At 40.9% G+C, this 25,406-nt stretch overlaps 1 protein-coding gene across 1 annotated transcript in view; it reads right to left on the bottom strand.

Moving 5' to 3' along the window:
* The window catches only part of Dcdc1 (doublecortin domain containing 1), a gene marked incomplete at its 5' end in the record, with an annotated part of 398,886 nt that overhangs the window by 58,804 nt on the left and 314,676 nt on the right, over positions 1-25,406 (bottom strand). Inside the window, 2 exons of the mRNA XM_059258913.1 lie at positions 869-1,047; positions 8,467-8,590. Of these exons, the coding sequence (XP_059114896.1) occupies positions 869-1,047; positions 8,467-8,590 (303 nt within the window). The remainder of the gene's footprint in view (positions 1-868; positions 1,048-8,466; positions 8,591-25,406) is intronic.

Here is a 25,406-nt window from a genome sequence, read left to right as displayed (position 1 = left end):
AAGGGCAATACCCTCACATCTTACATCGAGCAGAATGAGCTAATTATGAGATGTATGCGTCAAAGATTTCAATTTCAGGCTTGACTTTACTTTGAAGATTAATTTTTTACTTTATCATCTTTACAGGCAGTTCACTGGACAGCCAATCTGAATGTTACTCATTGTTCAGTGATGTATGAAGTATATTTAATCGATGTGAAGAGAGTAATATTAAACTATTATCAGCAGCCTCAGATATCCTAAATATCTCAGAAGAAAGGTCAAGAGGTAACATTGCTGGTAATTATATGAGAAACAATGTGTTTAACTCATTCTTCCTATCAAAGCTCTTCCACAATCCATAAAATAGAGCCATACAGCAGGTGAATTGTCTCCCGTGGGAGAGAAATACAGGATGTTTGGGATGATTTTATTTGCAGAGTAACTTTCCACTGCAGATCAATGCTTTCCTGGTACTTCAGTGAACTGTGTGTCTTAAATAACCCAAAGACACAAGGATAATTATTTACAATAATGCTTCACCAATTTAAAAGCTAAATTTAACAAGCATGTTGAGAATTCACTTATGTCTACATACACTAGTAAAACTCAGACAAAAGCACTAATTGAGAACATAGAGCTGTTCAAATTGCAGCCGCTACTCCTTACTAACTCCTTCTTCTGTTCGTGTGTGGAAGAAAACAGAAGAGATCAGTTTAGGCTCCTGACACAAAAACTAAATAAAATTGTGTGTCTGTTTTCATCTTTAAATAGGACCCTTTTTGAATCAATATGTGATTCCTCCAGAAAACATTCAAGTCGAAGACACATGTCTGTAGAACCTGGAAAGTGTACTGAAAGGTGAGTATGAATGGGTTTTTGCTCTTACTGTGATTTCCACCCCAGTGAGATGTCTGGGCCAATAACGAGGGGTCTGCTCTTTTTCTTATCTCCATTCCTGAGAATTCGGAGTCTCACAGGGCCACACTGCCCTGCTTTCTTACAAACCGGCCTCTTCATGGGAGGGCTCTTCGGCACCAGCAGACCTTCTATTGGCCAGTCAAACGCCTTCAAAAATGAGTGGAAGGAAATAAGAGAAATAATAATTTTGAGTCTTTTGTACCTTTAATCCTTCATTCATTTAGCAAAAATTTATTGGACATCTGAGCTGTTTCAAAGAATTGTAGGCATTTCTTTGCATAAACAAGAAATTCAGTGATTTGTTTTTTAGTTAAAATTGATCACTTTTTTAAAGGTATCCAACTTTTTAAATTTAAAATTGATGATTTTTTTTAAAGTATCAAAGCAAAGAAACATATTAGAAAAGTAGAAGTGAATTAACCTCAAGATTCTTTGGTTTTGCTTTTGTGTGAAGTATTTTTAGTCAGTGTGAAGGAAACAGAAAATGTGTGAAAAGGAATTTTACAATAACCTGAAATGATATCATCTTAAACTAGATTAAGATGGTGGGGCAGACCACACTGGAGAGGTGTTAAAAAGCAGAATAAGATGATGAAGTAATAACACATTTCATAATTTTCTTTGTGGAATTTAGTGACTTTATATTTATTTATCTAAACTTTTACTCGTATTATTAATTCATCCACTCCTCAAATAGTTACTGATTATTTATTTTAGGAACAGAAATAAAACTGAAAACTGGATAGAATAATCTATACTTTTAAGGATGGCAGAAACTTACTTACACATCAACTGGAAAGTCAAGATAACGGAGGAAGGTGCTGCAGAGAATCTCACAAGAGGAGACCCTGACTCTGTAAGGTCACACCACAGTCCTGAAGGCTTAGACTATAGTTGCAATACTGTGTCAATCCAAATGGGGTATTTTGTTTTGTTGTATTTGTCTGTTTGGGTGCTGGGGGTACAGCTCCTTTGGTAAGAGTGCTGGCCTTAGTGCAGCGAAGGATCGGTAGAAGTGTGCATATCAGATATGAAGCTTGGTGGAGCATGATGTGTGAGAAATGGGGAAACCAAGAATGGCTCACAGCACACCTGGGATGGTCGGGAAATACAATTGCTATCCACAGAGCTTAAAAGGAGCAAGCGGAGTGAATGGAAGAAAGAGTGATCAAAGATGATGTTGAGCTAAAGACAAGCTCGCTCACCCCGGGCTCCCCATCCTTTCTATCATTCTTCCTTATTTCCTCTCACATGCATTAGCAACTGGCCTGGTGGCATCCACCATCCATCTGTACTGCCCATTCTGAAAAACTCATCAGTCCATTCTCTTCAACATGTCAGTTTGTCCACCATGCACAGTGTTCTCCTGTCTGGTGACACTCCATATCTGGTAAGTCTTGGTATTTAGGCTCCTCCACCTTATTCTTCTTTGCATGTTGGCTTTTGTTGACCCTCTGCCATTGCATGTACATTTAAGTCAGCTTCTCGAAATTTGTTCGCTATATAAATGTTCTATGTGCAGTTAAGGAAGTCCCATTTTGCTGCATTTTTAGGATGTAAGATGGCATATGATGGTAGCTCAGAGACAGTGTATAGCATGAAGGAGACCTCAGCTTCAATCTGGAGCATCCCCATTAAAGTGCTAAACATGCATTGGGCTATACAAAGCTCTTTTGAATGTATTTGTGTTTATATTACTTGTGTTTGCATCATCTATGTGTCAATTACATTAATTAATTTTCTCATTTTAAATTAAGCTAATATTTCTGCATAATGATTGACTGCTGTTTATTCAAACCAGTCATGGTGTATAACCTATAGATTGCTGAATTCAGTTAGCTAATATTTTCCTTAGAATGTTTGCAGATACATGTAACTGGAATTAGCATATAAAGTTCTTACAGTATCCTCATCAAGGGTGGTGTCAATGTTTCCCTAGCTTTGTGAAATGAATTGGAAGATATTTCTTTGATTTTTGTTTGAATTCTGAATTTTTTGTTTGTTATGTGTTTGATACAATGAATCAGAAAAACTAGGCCATGGTGTAGTTGTGGGGTTGACTTAACTTTTTTTCCCCCATGGCTGATGGACCACTCAGGTTTTCTGTCTCTTTTTAATTAAATTTGTCTTTATTGGGAGGGTGCTGTGGGTGTGCAATGGTGTGTTAGAGATCAGAGAACAACTTATCAGGCAGTTCAGGTCTCTTCTTATAACACGTAGGCCCTAGGGATAGAACTCTGGTCATTATACTTGGTGGCAAGCACCTTGACCCATGGGCCAGCCAACCAGCCCTGTTTCTTTCTTCTTGACTTCTTTTTAATATACTACTTTTTGTCCAACAATTTGACCATTTTATTAATTATTATAATTACTAGCATATAGTTATTTATAATATCCCATTGTTTTCCTACTCTCTTAGCAGCTATATATCTTTTATTCTTAGTATTATTTCATTTAATCCAAATTTTCTTAGTAAGTATGGCTATGTATATATTTTTATTAATATTTTCAAAGAACAGATTTTTTTGTTTTGATGTTTCTGTGTACATGTGCTATTTAGTCTGGTTTGTCAGCTTTTGATTTTATAATTTATTTTATTTCCTTTTTCCTAATTTTTGCATTTTTTGTGGTATTAGTGGTCAAACATGGGGCCTTATGCATGCTAGGAATGTACTCTGCCACTGAGCTACATCTCCAGCCCACTACCTAGTCCCTAACAGTTCATTCTTACTATTATTCTTCTAACTCCTTAAATTGAATGCTGCTCTCATTAGTTTTTCTTGCTTTTTAATTGTAGGTGAATGAGAAACTCTGTCTGTAAAAAGAACAAATAGACAATTCCTGAAGATAGAAGATTATTCTCTGGTTTACACACACACACACACACACACACACACACACACACACACACACACACAGGTCATATGTATACACATATATACAAGTCACATGTACACAGATAGATTAATTTCACATTGACATTTGGGTGTAAAATTATTGATCTCTCTCTCTCTCTCTCTCTCTCTCTCTCTCTCTTGAACCTTGGAAGGAAGAAATGATTCTCTCTCTCAGCCTGTGCGCTTGTCAACTTATAAAATGAGGGTTTGGATCTAAGAATTTTTCAATACCTCATTGTGATTGTTTGATAGAGAATGGCTCACAAAGGATCATATATTTATTTGAATGCTTGATTCCTATTTGGGGGCACTGTTTGGGAAGGATCAGGAGGTATGACCTTTTTGGAGAAGATATATCTGAGGGTGGGATTTGAAGTTTCAGAAGTCCCCATCATTCCTGTTAACTCTCTCTCTATATATTTTATGGTTATGGATCAAGATATGAACTCTCAGCTCAGCTCTTCCTTTGATCTGATCTGATTCTCTGCCATCATGGACTCCAACCTTCTGAAACCATAAGCCAAATTAAATGCTTTCTAAGTTGCCTTGGTTATTATCAGGAACACAAAAGTAATTTAGATACTATATTTCTGAGGAACAAATCAGATGTGATAGTTTAGCCCCTAGCTGGTTTTGATTTACTTAGTTTCCAACTTGCCTCTGACAATGGTAGTCACTGTGGACATTTGTTCAGCTCCATGGATGCCCTGCTACCTTCAGATTTCTAGGTAGAAGGAAGAAACCCCAAAGAGCCCCATTACAGAAACACCCAGAAATGGAAAATGAGCTTTCCAAATATCTGAGCTACTAACATAAATTCTTACTTCTATGATATTTTAACTCGGGTAGATGAGATGGCTCACCAGGTAAAAGTGCTAGTCACCAAGGCTGATGACCTGCGTTCCATTCCCAGGCCCCATGTGGTAGAAGGAGAGAACAGACTCCCACAAGTTGTCTTCTGACCTTCATGGGAACAACATGGCATACATGCACCTTCAAACACACACACACACACACACACACACACACACACACACACACACACTCTCACATGAAATGTAACAAAAATTAAAATATCTTAATTCTTGTCCTCACAGTTTCTTAAAATCGGTTTTTGTTTGTTTTTCTGAGACAAGGTGTCACTGTGCAGTCCTGGCGGACATGGCACCATCTAGGTAGCCCAGGATGGTCTTAAACTTGTAATCTTCCTGCCTCAGCTTCCCAAGTGACAGGATCATAGAGGTTTGCCAGCATGTCTGGTTTCCCATCCAAGACATTTGCTTTGCCCTTCATGCAAACAGAGAAATACAGCCCCAGGATAATGACGGACAACCAAAACATGGATAATTAAATTGACTGCGGTTGTTTCTCCCCCTCCATTTTCTCAGTTGGAATTCTGGTCTTCCCACTCATTTCTCTGTTGGTCTTTTCTGTGTTCAGGCCATTCTACAGCACAGCTGCATTGTCAGGAGACTCCTAAGGGGCCCGGGTGCTCCCTCAAGTGGATAATTCCCCTCGCTTTCTTTTTCACTCATCTCAAATACAGAGCTGTGTTGGTTCAGAAGTCAGCTCTTAACCAATGACTTCAGATTCTCCACAATATTGGCCCCACTGTGTCTGTTAGTGATAAATAACAAAATCTTCGATTTTCTTGTTTGTTCATTTAAAGTTGTGTTTCTCTCCCCTTCCTTTCTTTAAATTGTTTCTGAGTTTGCCTGACATTTCAAAAGACTGCACATCACTGGTGAAAGAGTTCCTGGTCCATATGTAGATGCAGTGCCCTGTCTTGTATCTTCAGATGCCCATCATGCATGCCCTTTATCATCTTTGGTCACTGAAAAAAGTCATAGCTCAACAGATTAATAAAACATGTACTTTTAATTTTCTTCTATCACTGGTCTATCCGAATAGATGTATTTTAACTTATTAGTTTTATGATCATCCCCTGTAGCACATACTAAAATCTTAAGCCTCTTTAAACTCCCTAATTCTAATGGTTTCATCCTTGAATAGGAAAAATCCATTACTCCATGTCTTTGAAGATTGAGAACTATAATTTCTCAATTTAGAACTTTTCTTCAAGGTTTGAGAAAATAACCTGAGGGTCCATTCCTATAAACTATTCCTAAATAAACTAAACAATTCCTAAATAAAATGAACAAACTAAAACCATTGGTTTATTTAGAATAAACCAAAAGAATGTATTGGTTCTCTGTTTTTTTTTTAATCAGGCTTAATATGTTTTAAGACACTGATGTCCTGAATACATGAAATTTTGTAGCTTATTAACTACATTTTACTAGTATCTAAACGGTGGCAACAGCATGGGATGAATTCTCAGATCAGCTGTCTGTTTTTCGGCATGTGCGCAGCCTGAGACACTGGGAAGATAACTTTGTATTTCCACAGTGTTTGCATTTCCGACCTCTTCTGTTAATCGTCACTCTATTTTGAATAGCTCTTGTCATGAAATTCAAAGAACTAGATACTCACTCAGTTCAGCGATCGTTAGATGGTTTTCCTAGATTCAATATTGTGACTCAACATTCAGGCCCATCTAGGTTATTAAGCCTGACTCGCTTTTCCTCGACATTCAGCTTTTACTGCTCAGACACAGAAGCTTGTTCATAGATTTCTTCTCTCTCTCCTCACTCTTTATTCATCACCTTGACCTCCTTTTTCTGCCTTATTTTCTCTTCTCTTACAGTCTATACTTAAACTGTAAGATTTGGGTACCAGAGACCACATCTATTTTCCTGTTCCCACCCCTGACACCTAAATACATTACAAACAATAGAGACAACATAAACTTGGAGATCAAATCTGGAATAAAATTAATGAACACATGCCCGAAGTGTTCTGAATTCCACAATAGGAATGTCAAACTTCCAAATCCATTATGTGAAGGAAGATTTGGAAATGTGGGTCTTTCAAATGAAATGGATGCAGATTTGAAGTGAAATGGATTGTATTTAATTTGAGTTCGCTGCTTGCTAAATCCTTTCTTCCCCAAACATTTCAAGAAGCAGCAGGACCCCGAAACCCAGTCATTTTGGAAGACATAGTCCATCCATCTGACTCCAGCTAATTTAATGCCTCAGTTCTTTCTCTTCATTTTACAAGTAAGGGCCAAAGAATTTGGGGGGATAGTCTGACTCAAACAAAGGCGAAATAAAGGCATTTTTAGATAAATGAAACATATCTACTAGGTACTAATGAAAGGTATGCAGGCCGGAAGGAAAGTAACCTTAGGTGGAGGACCTGAGATGTAAGGTGAAAACTTTAGAATAAGTGGAAATACATATTGACTGCATGCAAAAATGTTAGTATCTTGTGGAGATTTTAATGATAAAACTTAAACATATGGCAATAAGTAATTCCTCATTTCAGAAATCATAAGGTTGAAGTTAACTATTCTAATGTTCCTATTACTTGAAAGAAGACAAAACATGTTTATTAACTTTGCAATTTGGTCATTCATTTACGCAAGTTAGAATGTTCAGGGTAATTACAATAACACTACACCTCCAAAGAATGGAAATACAAAGAACAATGCACAAACCAGTAAATGGAGAAAAAAGCATGATAAAAGAACAAAAGACTGGGGTGCGGGAAGGTAGGCATGAAAAACAGAAAGAAGATAGAAACTCAGGTACATGTGGAGTTAGGACAGACAAGGCTAATGGCTTTAGTTCAGAGAGGATGACATCAGACAAACTTTCTTTCTTTTTTTTTTTTTTTTAATTTTTATTTTGCAGTATAATTCAGTTCTACATATCAGCCACAGATTCCCTTGTTCTCCCCCCTCCCGCCCCCCTCACCTTCCCCCCAGCCCGCCCCCCATTCCAATCTCCTCCAGGGCAAAGCCTTCCCCACAGACTGAGATCAACCTGGTGGACTCAGTCCAGGTAGGTCCAGTTCCCTCCTCCCAGGCCGAGCCAAGGGACCCTGCATAGGCCCCAGGTTTCAAACAGCCAACTCATGCAATGAGTACAGGACCCGGTCCCACTGCCTGGATGCCTCCCAAACAGATCAGGCCAATCAACTGTCTCACCCACTCAGAGGGCCTGATCCAGTTGGTGACCCCTCAGCCATTGGTTCAGATTTCATGTGTTTCCGTTTGTTTAGAGATGGCTCAGAGGTTAAGAGCACAGGCTGCTCTTCCAGAGGTCCAGAGTTCAATTCCCAGCAACCACATGATGGCTCACAACCATCTATAATGAGATCTGGTGCCCTCTTCTGGCAGACAAACTTTCTAAGGGGATCATTGGACCCATTCTAAGAATATACAAAACCAGAAAGTAAAATGATGGAAAGAAAACATACCAGACATATGATAACCAAAATGTGGGATGCTTTTCATTGAATACTGAGACTTTCATTAGAAATACCCAGAGTTTCTACATAATGACAAATGTGACTGTAATACACTATTCTGATCATATGTATGCCTAAGACCTGCATTTCAAAGTATATGAAGTAAAATTTGAGGGATTACAAGAAAAAAAAAAGATCAATTTGTTTCCATAGTGAAAGATTTATATACCTCTTTTCAGTAATCAACAGAATTAACAAGACTTTTTTATATTGAAATTCAAAAGGTACATGGGCATTTTCAGAAGGCTAAGCAGATACTGGATCTTAAAGACGTATAATAAAATGATACAACCTCATTAAGCTGGCCACTGGGAAGGACTGGCCACATGTACGTGAGCTTGTTCCAAAGAGGATTCTCAACTTTGGAGTGTTTCCACTGGCCGGGCTTCCTGATCGCTTTATGCTTTATGGCCCACCTAAGATGAAACAGAAAACACAAGGTGGGGTATAGCAAGGTTAAATGCCATTCCAAGTTACTGATTTTCAATGAACAGCTGCCACGTACTAGGAAAAGACTCAGTTTGAACTAAATCCCGTCTGGTCATTTGCTTTTTACAAGAATACAAATGGAAGTAATTTAGAAATAAATGAATTAATTGTAAAATGAAGGAAATTGATTAAGTTGAGCCAAAGGTGGCAACGTCATAACAGGAAAAAGCCCGAGGCAAAAGACAAAGTAAATTATTTACAACAACATAAATAATAATACAAAAATAGAAAAACCTGTGGGAATAGAAAAATTCAGTGAAACTCCTAGATGGGCAAAGGAAAACTACTATCTCACACTTATTGTGGGAGAAACTACGACACTGACAGCAGATTTCAGGCTACTGGGTGAATTTTAATTGTGTGTGTCTGTGTGTGTATGGGTCTGTGTGTGTGTGTGTGTGTGTGTGTCTGTCTGTCTGTCTGTCTGTCTCTGTGTGTGTGTGTCTCTCTCTGTCTCTGTCTCCTCTGTGTGTGTCTGTCTCTCTCTGTCTCTGTGTGTGTGTGTGTGTGTGTGTGTGTGTGTGTGTGTGTGTGTTTATAGTACCGAGCACTGAATCCAAAGCCTACTGAATGCTAGGCAAATCTGTAGCCTGTAATCTTTAAGCAATAAGATTATCCCTGAACTCAGGATGTTGGGGCAGGAGGATCAGAAGGCCAGGCGGGGATATACAGCAAGATCCCATCTTGAAAACCAACAATTAATTAAAATATTCTATCATTGAAATTAGTAAATGTAATTATTACTACTTATACATATTATACTCTGCTTACAGAGAATGTCTTTCTCAACAATTCCTGTAGTATTAGTAATATTTGCCACATATGAAAAAAGTAAACTTCAATATAGCCACATATGGGCAGTACCAGCCTGATGACTTAAGTTTGGATCCTCAGAACCCATGTAAAAGCTGGACAGAGTAGTCCGTGTTTGTAAGCCCAACACTCCTACAGAGATGAGAACAATATAGGATACTCCCCCAGAGGCTTGTAGGCCAGCTAACTGGAGTGCACAGTGCATCAGCAGACAAGAGAGACCCCACCTCAAGTGTAAGGGGGCACCAACGCCCAAGGGTGTTATCTAATCTATACACATACACATTGAGACATGCGTATGCCCTAACCCATGAACAAATACACACACACTGTTCATACATACATACACAAAAAGAAACAAAACATTGTTTTATATTTACATGTACCATGGTAAATGATACACACACACACACACACACACACACACACACACACACGAAAGTGTAAATTCTACAATATTAACAATATAATATTTTTAAAAGCATAGTATCTTTCTCAAAATGCTATTTACCAGTTTGAGGAAAAAAAAATGACCAATAGCTATCTGGTAAGCAGTTAAAATTATGTCTGTGAAAATGTATAGGACATACCTAGAATTACAGTCAAAACAAATTTATACTGCAAAGGGATGTTTGTGAGTTAAACAGAGGGGCTGGCAGGATGGCTCAGCAGTTAGAGTATGGCTGTTCTTCCTAAGGACCTGGGTTCCAGTCTCAGCATCCACATGGTGGCTTATAACCATCTGCGGCTAGCTGTAGCTCCAGGGAACCCAATGGCCTCTTATGGCCTCTGTGGTCACTGCACACACATGGTGCACAGGTACACATGCAAACAGAACACCATACACACAAAGTAAAGTTAAATAAATCTAACAACAACAACAAAAGGAGCTACAGAAGACAAACCAATAAAGCACTCTCTTAAATAATTATTTTTTTTAATTTGAATTGTCCCATAAAAAATATATGGGAGGAAATATTATTAAATAGAACTAAACATTTTAGAAAATAAAACTTCAGTAGAATGGTTGAAGAAATGTTTTAAATGAAAATATAATAAAAATAGTAAAACTTCTAATTATGATATAATTGTTTATGGTTTCTTAAATCCCCAAATTAGTTTTCAATGTGAATGTCCTTTTAAATATTAAGTATAAGAAAAGATTATTTTTAAGAAAACCAGAATTCTTACATCTCTTGCAAATAAGTACAGATTAATAAAATTGCAACAAAGATAAAATAGAAAATAAAACCAACATTTGCTATAGAAAAGATTAAAAATGAGGGTAGAGTGTGTATGTGAATATTACTGGCAGAAGAATTCTAATGATCAGGAAAAAGCATGGTCCTGCCCAGCTCCATGACAGACTGAGCAGGACAAGGAGACTCACATGCATGCCAGGGTCTGCCCCAGGCTCCAAGGAGAAAGCATAGGCACTATTATGGTGAGCAAATGTATGGAGCAGTGAGAGAGAGAGAGAGAGAGAGAGAGAGAGAGAGAGAGAGAGAGAGAGAATGGCTCATGTTCTGTGGACAGGGGCATATCTGAACAGGTGAGGGCAGTGAGGAACAGGCTGAGATGGGTAGATTCATTGCCACCCAGGGTCACTGTGATGTCTGGGCCTGGGCAGATGGTGGGGCCCATGTCTGGGTTCATGGTCCTGTTGCACTCACTGTCTGGGGCCCATGTCTGGGTTCATGGCCCTGTTGCAGTCACTGTCTGTGTTGATATCCATGGGTCCTGATACCACCAAAGTCCCAGAGGACAGGGCTGCACAAAGTTGGCCTTGCCCCTCACTGACTGCAATACTAGGGAAAACTGATCCTGCCCCTTACCTACTGAAGCATTCAAGAGAGAGATTCCTACACCTCACCTGGGCAGCACAGTAGAGTTGACCGTATAGACAAGGGTGCAGGTGAGCCAGCCCTGAGGGCATGAGGGTGAGATAGCTGGCCACGCCCCCCTCATCTGCCAAGTGGTGGTGAGGGTAAAGGAAAGATGCCTTTCCCCCCTCACCCCTGCCACCTGTGGTGGGTGAGGGAACTGACCCTTCCCCTTACCAGCTACAGTACAGGGAAAGCGGCCCTGCACCTCACCTTGGCAGCACAGTAAAGCTGACCGTATTGACAGGGGTGCACGCATGTGATCAGGCCCTGAGAATGATGGGAGATCTGGCCCCACCCCTCATCTGCCATATGGTTGTGTGGATGGGGGAGAGATGGTCCCCACACCACCCCCCATCCCTCACTGCCTGTTGTGGTTGGGAGAACTGGCCCAGGGGTCACAACAGTGGGAGAGTTGTTCCTGCCCCTCACCAGCTGCACTCGGGAGAGCGGCCCCTGCACCGCCCCTGGACAACACAGTAGAGCTGGCCCTGCTGATGGAGGTGTGGGAGAGCCGATCCTGAGATCATGAAAGCAGGAGAATCGGCCCTGCTCCTTGCTCATCACTCACTGCAAGGGGTGAACTGGAAGAGGCAATGCCTGGACATGAGGACATGAAGACAGAGAAGAGCTGGCTGGCTGACCAACCCTGCAAACTACCCAGGTCCAGAAATAGCGTTATGAGTTGGTCTGTCCCAACATCAACCCCATCTGTGATCTGCTGGAGCATGTGAAGGGGCTGATCCTGCAGACCCAAAGCTGCAGAATCTCCATGACACACACCACCAACAGGATATCCGAGAGGAGTATCAGTGAGAGGGTCCAGTATTGATGGTGTAACAGAAACCAGAGGCCTCGAACCAGACCAATGACTCTTTGCAATGAACACTTGCAATTGAAGATACATGAATAAAAAGAAACTGTGTGACTCACTGTGTCACATTATAGTTTCCATGATGAGATTTTTCTTTCTTTTTTCTTCTTTTTTCTCTTAAATTTTATTTTATTTTTGGGAGGCAGAGGGTGGATATGAAGGGACAGGGAAATGAATGGGATCGAGATGCATAATGTGAAAGACACAAAGAATAAGTAAAAAGTAAGTTAAAAAATTCAGATAATGTAATTTCTGAATATATTCAGACTTGAAATATAGATATAGGAAGTAGAAAGCATGTTCTCACCCACATAATTTAACAGATCATGGAAAAGAGCATTTCTGTGCTATGTAAACATTCCAAACCATGAGATAGAGCAAGCCAATTAATTATTTCTATGACAGGTTGAAAACCTTTATAATAAATTCAGTCGCTGGTTGTTTAAGAAGAAATACAACAATGTTATTTATAATTAAGGATGTAGCACTTCTAAATCAATATTAATCAATAAAATATAATCTTGTGGCAGGAGACTAATCACTGTACATAAGTCAAACTGATCCCAAGGATAAAATTATGGACAGTTCTTAATTTAATCCATCACTGAGAATAAATGATACATTTATTTCAGGACATCATCCAATTTTTCAAACAGAGATGATGACCTGTAGAGACCAAGAATTTCTAAGATCATCCAACCCCATCAAAACTATATGTAATATCTATCCTACGTTGAAGAGCCCAGCTTTTCAGCAATCCTACTGCAACCTTACAGAGCACAGAAACCAAGAGATGGCAACATTTCCAACCAACCAAGAGGTGTGAAGCTGCGAGCTAGTTCTCAGGAGCCAGGGCAGTGATAGGATATGACCTCCGTCCACCTTACTTTCCCCCTCTTCCCTTGGTGGAGCCTTGTATGGATTATCTGAACATTCTGTCACCTCTCTCATTGTGGATCTTAGATTGTTAGCCACACAAAAGACAGTAGACATCCAATTACCTGGGAGGAAGTTTAAAGAGAAATAGAGAGTGGACAAGACATTCCAACAGTTCAAGTGTTATAGGACAACCCTGGAAGACTTGGAGAGGTGAGAATGTGAGAAACACCATCTATTCCAAACCATTGCATAGACCTTCCTGACAGAGCAACAGTTCCTTTCATACCCATGTGAAATTCACAGTTCATCAACACAGCCTCTCTCTTGTTTTATACTCTATCTATTGCCCTCATGAGCTACCACTACAACACACTTGCATACTTTGGTGTCGGTAATTCCCGTACTCAGCAGAGTCTATGCATAGGTGCAAGCACATGCATGTTGAATAACTCTGCCTAGACAAGTGATAGTGCAATACTTTTACTTTTAAGTTACTTTTATTTGATTAACTTTATCAGTGTTGATGGCAAGGTTATCTTAAGTAAGGATTTTATTTCAGAACAGTAATCATCGCAAAACCTTAACTGTCTAAACTGATAGAGACTCAGGCTGACTCACAAAGGCTGGCTTGCAAACAGGTTAATATGTCATGTTAGCACTTCTCAGTTTGCAGTATAGCTCTGTGCTCCCACTTCCTATAGCTAGGAAGAACAGTGGCAAACATCACTCAAGTAGGCATCCACTTTGTAGAAAATATACAGATAAAAGACATGTGTGTGTATGTTCAGACATGGGCGGTGATTAGGAGTTTGGTATGTTGCTGAAGATGTTCGAGAAAACAAAAGTGGAAAGCATGGGTAAGGGACATGGAATTTCGGGGGAAGAGTTTGTTGATGGACTTAGGGAGAGGATCCAAAGCATTTGATTTTTACTTCTTATGTCAATGCACACCGTAGAACATGCATCACAGAAGAGGTTCCTCCTAGAATGTTCACTGGCTTGATATCACACCTAACATTGCCTCAGTATAAACCGTTTGAGAGATGAGAAGGTGTAACAGTGAACCACAAGATTCTCTTCTCTGACATTATACATCATCACAAGAAGTAGCTGGCTTGATGGAATGCAGAAGCAACACTGAAATCTGGAAAGGTCCAGCTTATGGGAAAACTTGAAGGTTTGGGCTGCTATCTTAAAGGGTCAGTATACGCAGTGACTGAGTGAGGTCTAGCATTCTATCTTCAATCACTAGAATTTGGGGTCCAGAAACCAACAGTAGAAGAAGGCTGGACCTTACTTCCAGTGACCCAGTTCAGAAGTTACTCCCTTGTTCACAAATCCTTAGACTTTGAAGTGTTGTGATACTGATTTCACCGTGGAAAGACCTGCCCAGGGATAGAGAAGTCTGAACTAACCTATAAAAGCTTTAGTTAGAATTATTGGCTACTCTGAGCTTCTCATGTCGGTAGATTGGCAGACCAATGGGACAGTCACTGTCCTGATGGATAATAACTATTTGTTTGCCATGAAAACTAAAAATTGTTCCTACAATCCCAGCACTCAGGAGGCAGAGCCAGGCGGATCTCTGTGAGTTCGAGGCCAGCCTGGGCTACCAAGTGAGTTCCAGGAAAAGGCGCAAAGCTACACAGAGAAACCCTGTCTCGAAAAACCAAAAAAAAAAAAAAAAAAAAAAAAATTGTTCCTACACTGCAGAGGTGAAGGGATGAAACCCAGGGGACTTTAGGAGCTTCTGTGCCCAGGAAAAAGTTAATGGACAACTGTAGCAGTGAGATTCTGATAAGGGCAAGGAAATTAAGGGCTGGTACCTACCAAGAGTAAAGTTGTTAGGAAAGTAGCCTGCACTAGTCAAAATATTGGCCCAGATATATTTTCTTTTTACTTTGATTGATTCTTTGTGGATTTCACATCATGCATTCCAAGCCCACTTATCTCCCCAGCCTCTCGCATCTGCCCTATACCCTTGCAACATCCTCCCCAAATCAAAACCAAATTTAAAAGAAAAATAAAAAAACAAACAAAACAAAGAAACAAAACAAAATTTAAAAAAGGAGAAGAATCTGCTTTTTGGAGACTGTAGTATAGCCCGCTTAGTCACACAGTGTAGATGAATTTCTAAATGGTCTTATTAAATAAAAAACACAGAGCCAGATATAGGGTTAAAGCTGAGAGAGATCAGAGAATTAGGGAAAGCCAAAGCTAACCTCACCTCACCAACTCTGCAGCTTCCAAATGCAAGTTACTTCCCGTCTACCCACACCTATATGCCTTGCCGTTCTGCCATCTGATTTGCTCTCTCTGTCCAGCTACATTACTTTCTCTTCCTGCCCAGCTCTATCACTTCCTGTCTGCCTGTACAGGACCTCCAGACCTCCATAATTTACCAGTGTTGGAATTTAAGGCATGTGCCACCACGCCTGGCTCTGTTTCCAGTGTGACCTTGAACTCACAGAGATCCAGGCAGATTCCTGCCTGCCAAGTGATAGGATTAAAGGCGTGTGCTACCATTGCCTGACTTCTTTCTTTACTTCTAATGGCTGTTCTTATTCCTCTGATCTCCAGGTAAGCTTTATTTATTAAAGCACAAATAAAATATCACCACATTTCAGCACAAATAAAATATCACCACAACACAGTTTACTCTTTAGTCCATTCATCTTTGCTTGCAAGTGTTCATTGCCAGGAATCATTGGTCTGGCTCAAGGACCCTGCCTTCTGCTACATCACTGATAATGGGCTCTAGCTGGAACTCCTCTTGGATATCCTGTTGTTGTCCTGTGTCATGGAGATCCTGCTGTTTTGGATCTGTAGGTTTGTCCCCTTCACGTGCTCCAACAGTTCATAGATGAGGTGGGTGTTGGGGTGGGACAACTCATAGCCCTAGTTCTGGGCCTGGGTGGTAGCTGGGTTGATCAGCTTGCCAGCTTTCCCTCATCTTCATGACCCAGGTGAGCTCTCCTGCACTGCCTCAGCTAGCTCACCCAATGCAACCTGAAGCAAGGTTGCATGGGCTGGGCCAGCTGTCCTGCTCTCAGGTCCTCGGATCCAGGTCACCCATACTGACATCACCGGGGCCAGCTCTACTGTTCTGCTCAGGCAAGGTGCAGGCGCCTCTCTCCTGATTGCTGTAGGGGGCATATAAGGGGAAGGGGTAGAGGGTTGGCTCTCCTGCTCTCATGCCCTCAGGGCTGGCTCACCTGTGCTAACAACAGGGTCAGCTCTAGGGTGCCGCCCAGGTGGGGTGCAGGGCCTGCTCTCCTGTGTGCTGTAGTAGGTGAGGGGCACGACTAGTTCTCCCACTCTCTGGCCTGCCTCAGGTAACAAGGGACTGAGCAGGGAGGGTATCTTTCCCTCACCTATGCTACCACATGGCAGACAGGGTGGAGACGAGATCAATTCTCCTGCTCTCAGGCCCTCAGGGTCTGCTCATCTGTGTCCCTACCACAGGGTCAGCTCTAGTATGCTGCCTAGGTGAACACCTGTGGTAAGAGGTGGGGCCGTCCCTCCCGAGTGCAAGGGGTGGAGGTGGGAGTGGGGGGGGGCAGAGGCCCAAATATATTTTAAATGAATAGAAAAAGGATGTAGCTGCCTACCCATTAGAGTCTGAGGACTAATGAGAGCAGAGAGGGTTGAGGCTGGATTTGTTAATTACCATAACTTTACATGGCTCCAGGGATTGGCCTGAGGCAAGAAGCTGCAGTTCCCCTCTCCCAGCCCACCCTCCCAGAATCTCAGCATTTTTGTTAGGTACACTTGGTCAGAGAGGCTGAATTATTGTATACAGCTGAATCATGAAGGCAGGGTTTGTGGTATTCTGCTGGATCAAGGAGACAGGTTTAATTAATTTCAGTAAGAGCAGTCTCTGCGGGGAGCAGTCCCATCTTCAGGCCATAAATATCCAGGGAGGGGCATAGAAAACCGTAGTGGACATTTTCTACACACACTTTCAACTCCCACACATGGACTGGAGAGAGGCTTTGCCCTCCCTCTGAACCTCAACCTGGGGTTGGAAGTGACCTAAGGCTAGGATCTTTGGCATGCCATGCCCATGTCAACAGCACACATTCACTCAGGACTTCTCCTCTGCTCCCCACAGTTAATCTTTCTTGAGTCACTTTACGGTAATCCAACAGACACTAACACTGAAGTACTAGACTGTTACATCTTTTCTTGAAGCAGCATTGTGGGCTCTTACTATCCTGTGAGGTCTGGATATCCTTAGAGGCCCAAGTAGACATGTGGCACATAAGAGGTGGGTTGGAGAGGGCTCAGTTTATGTGCCTTACAACTTGCTTGGCTTCCTAGTATTCCTGCTCTACAAGCTAAAGCGTGTGACAAGGCCACCATTGTGGTCATAACATTTCCTAGCAAAGCCAATTTTCTCATTTGCTTCATGAGACAGAACAAGGCATTGGTATACACTTCTTGTACCCACTAAAATAGGTGCCAGAGTGAGTTCCTTTCATGGGGCTGGCCATCAGTCCATTATTTTGTGCTGAGATAAAATATTGCCCTATGAGGCACGAACTCTGGATTTATTATAACTGGATAGGAAGGTCTTTGAAGAAGCAATAATATAGTTCATGAACATGAGACAGTGACTTCTGTGGCAAACTTTAATCAGAAACTGAAAACAAGGAAGAGCCATTAAGTAAGTGCCCCCCCTTTTTATCAAGACATGCAGGTTCTCCAAACCTCAATGGGAGGTGGACAGAGTGAGTTCACTTGGAAAACTACAGACAAATCCATAACATGCTCTCTCATACTTTATTTCTCCCTTGATCCACTCGGTACACTTGATCCACTCAGGTACACTTGATCCACTCAGGTACACTTGATCCACTCGGTAAACTTGATCTACTTGGTACACTTGATCTACTTGATTCACTTGGTATACTTGGTCCACCTTGGTCCACTTGGTACACTTGATCCACCTTGGTACACTTGGTACACTTGATCCACCTTGGTACACTTGATCCACTTGGTACATTTGATTCACTTGGTACACTTGATCCACTTGGTACACTTGGTCCACCTTGGTACCCTTGATCCACTTGGTACACTTGATCCACTTAGTACATTTGATTCACTTGGTACACTTGATCCACCTTGGTACACTTGATGGTGGTGCTGGTTTGGGAGGTTAGAGAACCTTTGAAATAGGCCTGTTAGGGCCTTTCCTTAGGGGAAGGTCTTGAAGGATATAGGCTGGACCTGTTCCGTGCTTTCTACTGCTGCTGTGATGAGATCAGCTATATGTGCTTGCCACACACTGACTCCTCCCACTGGCACTGAAATGAACTGACAGCCTCTGAACACAGAGCAAAAGTGACTCCTCCCTTGCTCTTTTCTGAACAGAAACAGGAGGAATGGGCTGGGGATGTGGGAGGATAGGATAGAGGGGAGGGGGAGGTGTGGGGTGGGACTAGTTTGGCAGGCATGTAGAATGAATTTGTGATAGAGTGACTAAGGCTCACACCAAGGATTCTGAAAGAACACAGTGTGGCTAGATATTGTGTAGCAGAGCTGGATTCTCTGAGATAGGGCTGGGAGGCCAATGTGTAGAGAGTTAAGAGGGAAGCCTGAGTTTCACTGGAGAGCCTGAGGTGTTGGGGAGATCAGGAATGGGAACACAACATCTGTCTGAGAAAGGATCAGACAATGAGGAAAGTCAAGCCAAGATGGAACCCATGGGTGCCAACAGTGCCTGGGAGCCGGCTTCACAAGAATACTGGAACACGGCTGACTACCACAGCCTTAGATACCAGACACAGAATCACAGGACTTGGTGCTTGCCTTGCTGAGTTTGGATCTTGTTTTTGGTGTGATCTGTCTACAATCCCATTCTTCCCCTGTGAAATGAGGCTGTTTATTCTGTGCCACTGTGTATTGCAAGCATTTTTTATTTTTATTTGTTTAGAGCTTACAAGCACTCACAATTAAGAGAGTGCCTTGAGTTTCAATAGAGACTTTGAAGTCTTGAATAGCATTGGTGTTGGGAATATTAACAATATGAGGGTTTATGGACTTGGATTAAATGTAATTTGTTGTATATGATGACCATGAGCATATGGAAGCCTGCAGAGAATGTTATGGTTTGGATATAGAATGTCTCCTACAGATTAATGTGTCTATGTATTTGGTCCCTAGCAAATAGTGTTTGTTTGGGATGTTGTGGAAACTTGTAGACATGGTCCTAGCTGGAGGATATAGTACTCTAAGGGCATGTCTTGAAGGCTGTCAGCCAGTCCCATATCCAGCCTCTCTACTTTTTGTCTGCCACTGTGATACAACTAGCCACACGGTCCTGCCACCTGTGAATGACCTGCTTCTACCACTGTGCTGCCCCACCCCCAGCCCCACCCCGCCGCCACCAGGGTAGACTGATATCCTTTGAATTATGAGCTAAAAATAAGCCTCCCTGAAGTTGTTTATGTCAGGTATTTTTGTCCAAGTGAAAAGTAACAAATACTATCAAATCTTTTAAGTGTGAAGACTCAAATATAGAAGACACTTATATCTTATATACATGCTTGGTTCTAAAAACATCACTTCGTAGTCAATTTCTGAAGTCGTCCAAGAAAGGAAAAAGATTTGTCATTCTGGTTGTAGTGCCTCTGTGACTTCAGCTCATTAGGGTGTCTTTAGAATGGGCTGGTCAAGTTCAGCATCCACTGTTAAACATTCACACAGAGCAGAAGCCATTAGACTCCCGAGTTCTAACACAGCATGAGCTTTTATGTAAAAGCAATAGACCTCTTAATATTCTGCATTATAAATGAAGCGCTGACAGACCCTTAGCTGTAATGGCACTAGCAGGCCCTGCTATAATGACAGTACATGTGCATAACATAAATTAGAACACAGCGTCAGAAGACTCTCAGAGCCTCATTTTCAGCAGCTACCACTAGGTGGAGACAGCGTCTCATGCAAAGCTTGCAGCAGGCTTCTCCTTGGCTGGGAAAGCTTCTATTTGATACCTTGTGTTCTTTTTCTTCAGTATAAAGCAGGGCACTTCTAATCAACAACTGAACAACTGGCATGTCTAATCAAAGCATTATCTAAAATAAATGACCAAACTGAAAACACACACGTGGACACAAACTCCACATGGCAGCCAATGGTCTGAAGACTTTTTCTATTCATGGTAAAATTCTACTTAATATGCTTTGGTGGCTGTCTTCTCCAAGTATAAAAACACAACTGAAGTTATAATATTCTTCCAGATTTATATAACTTCAAAATTTATAATAGTCTCCCAAACCAAAAGGAACAAAAAATGGGGTTATTCTTTAATAGTTTGGTTGGATGATTGCTCCACTCAAAATAAAGTCCACAATTCTACTCTGGTCAGTTTAGGCACAACTCCAACATAATGGCCTACTGAATGCATTTCACAAAGGAACAGAAAGATCACGTTTTCAGAGTCCAATGTCTTTGGCAAAGCTATAATATTGTGGCTGACTATGGGTGTGTGTGTGTGAGACTGCATGCATCAAGCTGGGAAGGCATTATTTGACACTACTGGGATTTAGTAATGAACTAAAACAGATCTGAACGTGACCCACTTGAAAGGATTTTCTCTTGTGATATGCTCTCAGGATACAATAACATTTACAAACCATGTAGTGAACTTAGTAAGAAAATCATGCAATACATAATTTGGACCTGATTCAGTCAACAATAGATATTCAAACTCCAACCCAAATCAGCAGCAGCTTACAAATGTGCTTGCCAAATGTGGATTTATGTGCCATGACTCCTAAAGACATCATTTAACTTTTTGCTTGATATTAAGACCTATTTATTCACTTATCTGATCACTTTTCTGTTTTTAAGATATCTAAGCCACTAGATTAGATGACATAGAATTCATCTATAATTAAGGTAGAAGGGCACAGTTCCTCAGAAACAGTGAACAGCATGATTCCATACAATGCAATAATACATTTTACACACTGTTTTTGAGAGAATTCATTTTATGAGACCCACATTAAGTGCTCAATCTCTGAAAAAAAAAAAAGAAACAGAAATAGGTTGTAGAAGAAATGGTAATAATGTCCTACTTTGATGAGATTTGATAACAGCCCAACAAAATCCCATTAATTTGAATTGTAAGAAGCACTGTCAGGTTCAGTCTTCTACATAAGGAAGAAATCATTCAGAAAAAGACACTCTGAGCACAGGCTGACCTTGAACCCCACCCAAGGGTTAGAAGACTAGAGGCGAAGCTGAAGTGTCTCCAGTCTCCCCCAGAACTACATGGGAAGTACTTAAAGCTATGTTTTCTTTGCAGTTTATACTGATTATTAAAGATAAACATAATGGTTTATGTTAACAATTACTTTTAGGATATTCATGTTAAAGAATTTATTTCAGCAGAAACAAGACCCTGAAGAATGAGCATTATTATTCTGTGATTCAAAATTTCAGAGATTAAATAACATATATTATATATTATGTTATTTTATTTTATTTTGGAGATTTTTGCATAAAATAACAAATATGAATTTTCATCTGTTGTTTAACTCATTATTCACCTTTGCATTGTCTTTTACATTATTTTGATAATTAGCTGAAGTGGATGGTGGGTTTTAGTATCAAGTAAATGGTAAGAATAATAAGCATATTCTCATGATCAACCTGAAGGGATTTGGAATCTGTAGGAAGAGAAGTTGTTTCAATATGACACTGAAAATGATATTTATTTCATTATAATTTATCTGTCTTTATATTATATTCAATTAAAGATCACTGCAGTTATTTTAAAAGATCAATTATGTCATACAGTGGGAGCTTGTGAGGGCTTATTAACGACAAGTGTGAGCATCCCGCATGCATTGAGTCTGGGGAACAAACAGAAACAAAGCCATTCACAGCATCTCTTGGAAGTTTGTTTTTTTAAAAATGTCTTTTACCTTCTCTATGTTGCTGTTCTAGTCGGGTGAGTTTCCTGGCTATTTAGATTCTGGATCCATAGGAGTAATCTATATTCAGCTCTAAAACCCTATCATTATCTCCTGTACTCAGGGGGTTTCACACTCGGTGTAAAAGCAAGTTCTCTTTGCAGCTATGGTAAAACCTCTACCAAGTGCAAGATTTGTAAGAAAAAATAAATAAAATAAAATCAAAGCTCTTCTTCTGAACACTTGCTTGTGCTGAAACTCCAGGAGATCCTGGGCTGCTGGATCTGCTTTGCACAAGATAGTTCGGTCTATTGCATCTTTGTGATCAACTCTCTTAAGTCTCCACATCTATTTTCCACAAGTAAGGGAGATAATACTGTCTAGGGAGCCATGGCTCTCTTTTTGTGCCTAGATTCAATGGACATCACAGGAAATGCAAAGAATTTTGGAGTAGCTCACCCTCAGGAAAGTTATTTATTTTTATAATTTTTAAATGTTTTATTTTGTATGTATATGAATGGAGTGTGGTGCATTGTGTGACATGTGTGTATGTGTGTATGCAGGTGAGCACACCTCTGTACAGATGTTCACTGAGGAAGAAGGATGTTGGCTGTCTTGCTCTATCACTCCTGTCTCCCTTATTCTTTTGAGACAGAATAAGCTGTCACAGCTTAGCTTATTGGAGCTAGGCTGGTGGCCAGCAAGTCCCAGCAATCCTCCTGTCTCTGCCTTCCCCACAGTGCTGGGGTCCTAGCCATGAGTGACCACATCTACCTTTTTATGGAGGCGTTAGGGATTTGAACTCAGGTCTTCATGCTCCTGCAACAAGTCTTTTAGCACCGAGACATTTCTCCAGCCTCCAAATCACAGCACTTCAAAAAGAATTTACACATGGAAAGATTGTTCTAACACAATCTAAGACAAACCACAGGGGGAAGGAAAGGACTTATCCAGCAGGAGTAAAGCAGATGGCCTTGAAGGAAATAAGCGACATGTTCCTTACATAACAAGACACTGGAGCAAGAAAAAGGTAGTTTCCTGACGTCTGGAGTCCGGGATTGGGAATCATTCCAAGGTGGTTATGTTTGCATACCCAGAGCATTGTGGGTGGATTTGAACCATTACTACTCAGGATATGTCCAAACAGCTTGGTAGACGTGAAGAAAGAGAGTGGTGACTTTCGTAAAGTACTTTGTCTTGAGAGAGATTTCTCCAAATAGCTTTGGAAGTCTGTAGATAATCCGTTGTTCATTTAGTTCTCTGTCAGCCCAAGATCCCAGAAAACAGATGTAACAAAGATAAACAAGAAGCCACGAAGGGAAGAAGGCCACAGTAATGGCCCCATGTCAATCAAAACCTAGCTATCCAAAAAGAGAAAAGATGGGGTCAGAAAGCTCTGAGGGATGGGGAAGAATAAATATTAATAGGAAGTCTACAAACACAATGAAGTAACAAGGGTCCTTTGTCTAAAGTTGGTTTTGGCAAGCACCATCCAACACGTGTTTAGCATCTGTATTTATAATGCAAAGGATTAAGGAACTGAGGCAGTTTCTATCCTCTAGAAGTCCCAGTTTGCCGGAGAGAATGGGCCAATGGAAGAAGTCCCAGGGTGTGTGTGTGTGTGTGTGTGTGTGTGTGTGTGTGTGTGTGTGTGAGACTGTAAGCATAATGTTTGCACAGTTCTGCAGACACCTAGCCAAAGGCTCACTGATTCCCTCTGGGGAGTTGAAAAAGTTAATGAAAAGGAAATGGGAAGTTAGCTCTCTAGTCTCCGGAGAGAACTGCCCAACTTACACATACATGGAATATGTATTGAATAAAGGAATGAACTAAGAAACTATATTTAAAATCTAGGCAGAGAGGAATAGGAGAACAGCTCAGAGAGTAAAGCATTTTTCTTGTAAGCATGAGGACCTGAGTTTGATTCCCCAAAACTTACTAAAACTGCCCAACACATGCTTGTAATCCAGTACCAGGGAAGCCAAAACAGGAGGGCCCCTGGGTCTCTGGCCTGATTCTCAAGCTCCACACCAGTAAGACCTGTCTTAAAGGTGGTGGTACTCTAGAGAGGATGACCCCCAAGGTTTTTTTCTATCATACACATATGTGCACTCCTACATCCATGTGCCTGTGTACATATGAACACACAATATAAGTGTAAGAGACAAATAAGGGGCTGGGTGGGGAGATGGCTTAGTGGATAAGGCATTTGCTGTGCAAGTGTGAGGATCAGGGTTCAGAGTCCCAGAACCCATGTAGAAAGCTGACAGGCTTGAGGTCACTTGTGACACCAGGACTCAGGAGGCTGAGATAGAGAATACCCTGGGCAAGCTGGTTAGCTAAGACTAGCTGAATCAGTGAGTGTGCCAAGTTTGGTGAGTAAGCCTGCTTCAACAAGACAATAATATAGAGTGATCCAAGGCAGATGGCCAGCTGCGACTCTGGACCTCCACACATAGGCCACATGCATCCACCACAGCCATGCTGCTATCCACAGTCAAACACATAAACAGGAATGCATACTATCCTCATATATATACACAATAAATGAATAAATTCAGTTGAGAATTGTGAGTTCCCCGTTTAATACATACTGATCCTCGAGATTCCTGAATTCTTAAACCTTAAACCTAAGAAGAGAGAACACAGAATTATATATTGCCTAAGCATAGCAAGGGATGTCCTGTGTGAGATAGACTGCAAGGCCTACTCAAGAGTTTCAAAACTGAGTCTTAACATCTCATTGTTAACAATCAATTTCTTCATTCTCAAATAAAGATGTATTAATTTTACCAAGGCCATTGTAGGATGTCATAGCCATTATCACCTGTGACTGGTGCAATATGGTCTCTCAAAAATACCCTTGGGTAATCCCTGGAATTTGTGAATGTCGTGTGATGATGGAAAATTCAACTTTTCAAACATGGCTAAGGCCTTTAAAGTGGAGAAATTGTCTTGACTTAACTGGATGAACCTTTTTATTTAAATGCAGATATTCTTATAAGAGAAAGGCAAGGGGAGAGAATGTGGTGGTGTGTGATTATAATTCCAGCATTTGGGAGGTGGAGGCAGGAAGATTAGGAGTTCAAGGTCATCCTCAGCTACATAGAAAGTTCTAGACCATTCTGGGCTAATGAAACATGTTCTCAAAACAAAATAAACCAACCAAACAAAAGAGACAAACAGAAGAAAATTTGGAATACCAAAAATGAGAGGGCAGTGTCACCACAGAAGCAATCATTGGGGTGACAAAGATAGCATCCACGTAGGAGAAAGAACATGTGGCATTCGTCTTGGGGGGGTCTGGGTCACCTCACTAAGTGTAATTTTTTCAGTTCTATCCATTTATTTGCAAATTTCATTTTTATTC

The sequence above is a fragment of the Peromyscus eremicus genome, chromosome 4, assembly GCF_949786415.1.
Source record: "Peromyscus eremicus chromosome 4, PerEre_H2_v1, whole genome shotgun sequence".
Classification (NCBI taxonomy): Eukaryota; Metazoa; Chordata; class Mammalia; order Rodentia; family Cricetidae; genus Peromyscus; species Peromyscus eremicus.
The sequence above is the reverse complement of the archived record's forward strand: the minus strand, read 5'-3'. Positions and strand labels throughout refer to the sequence as shown.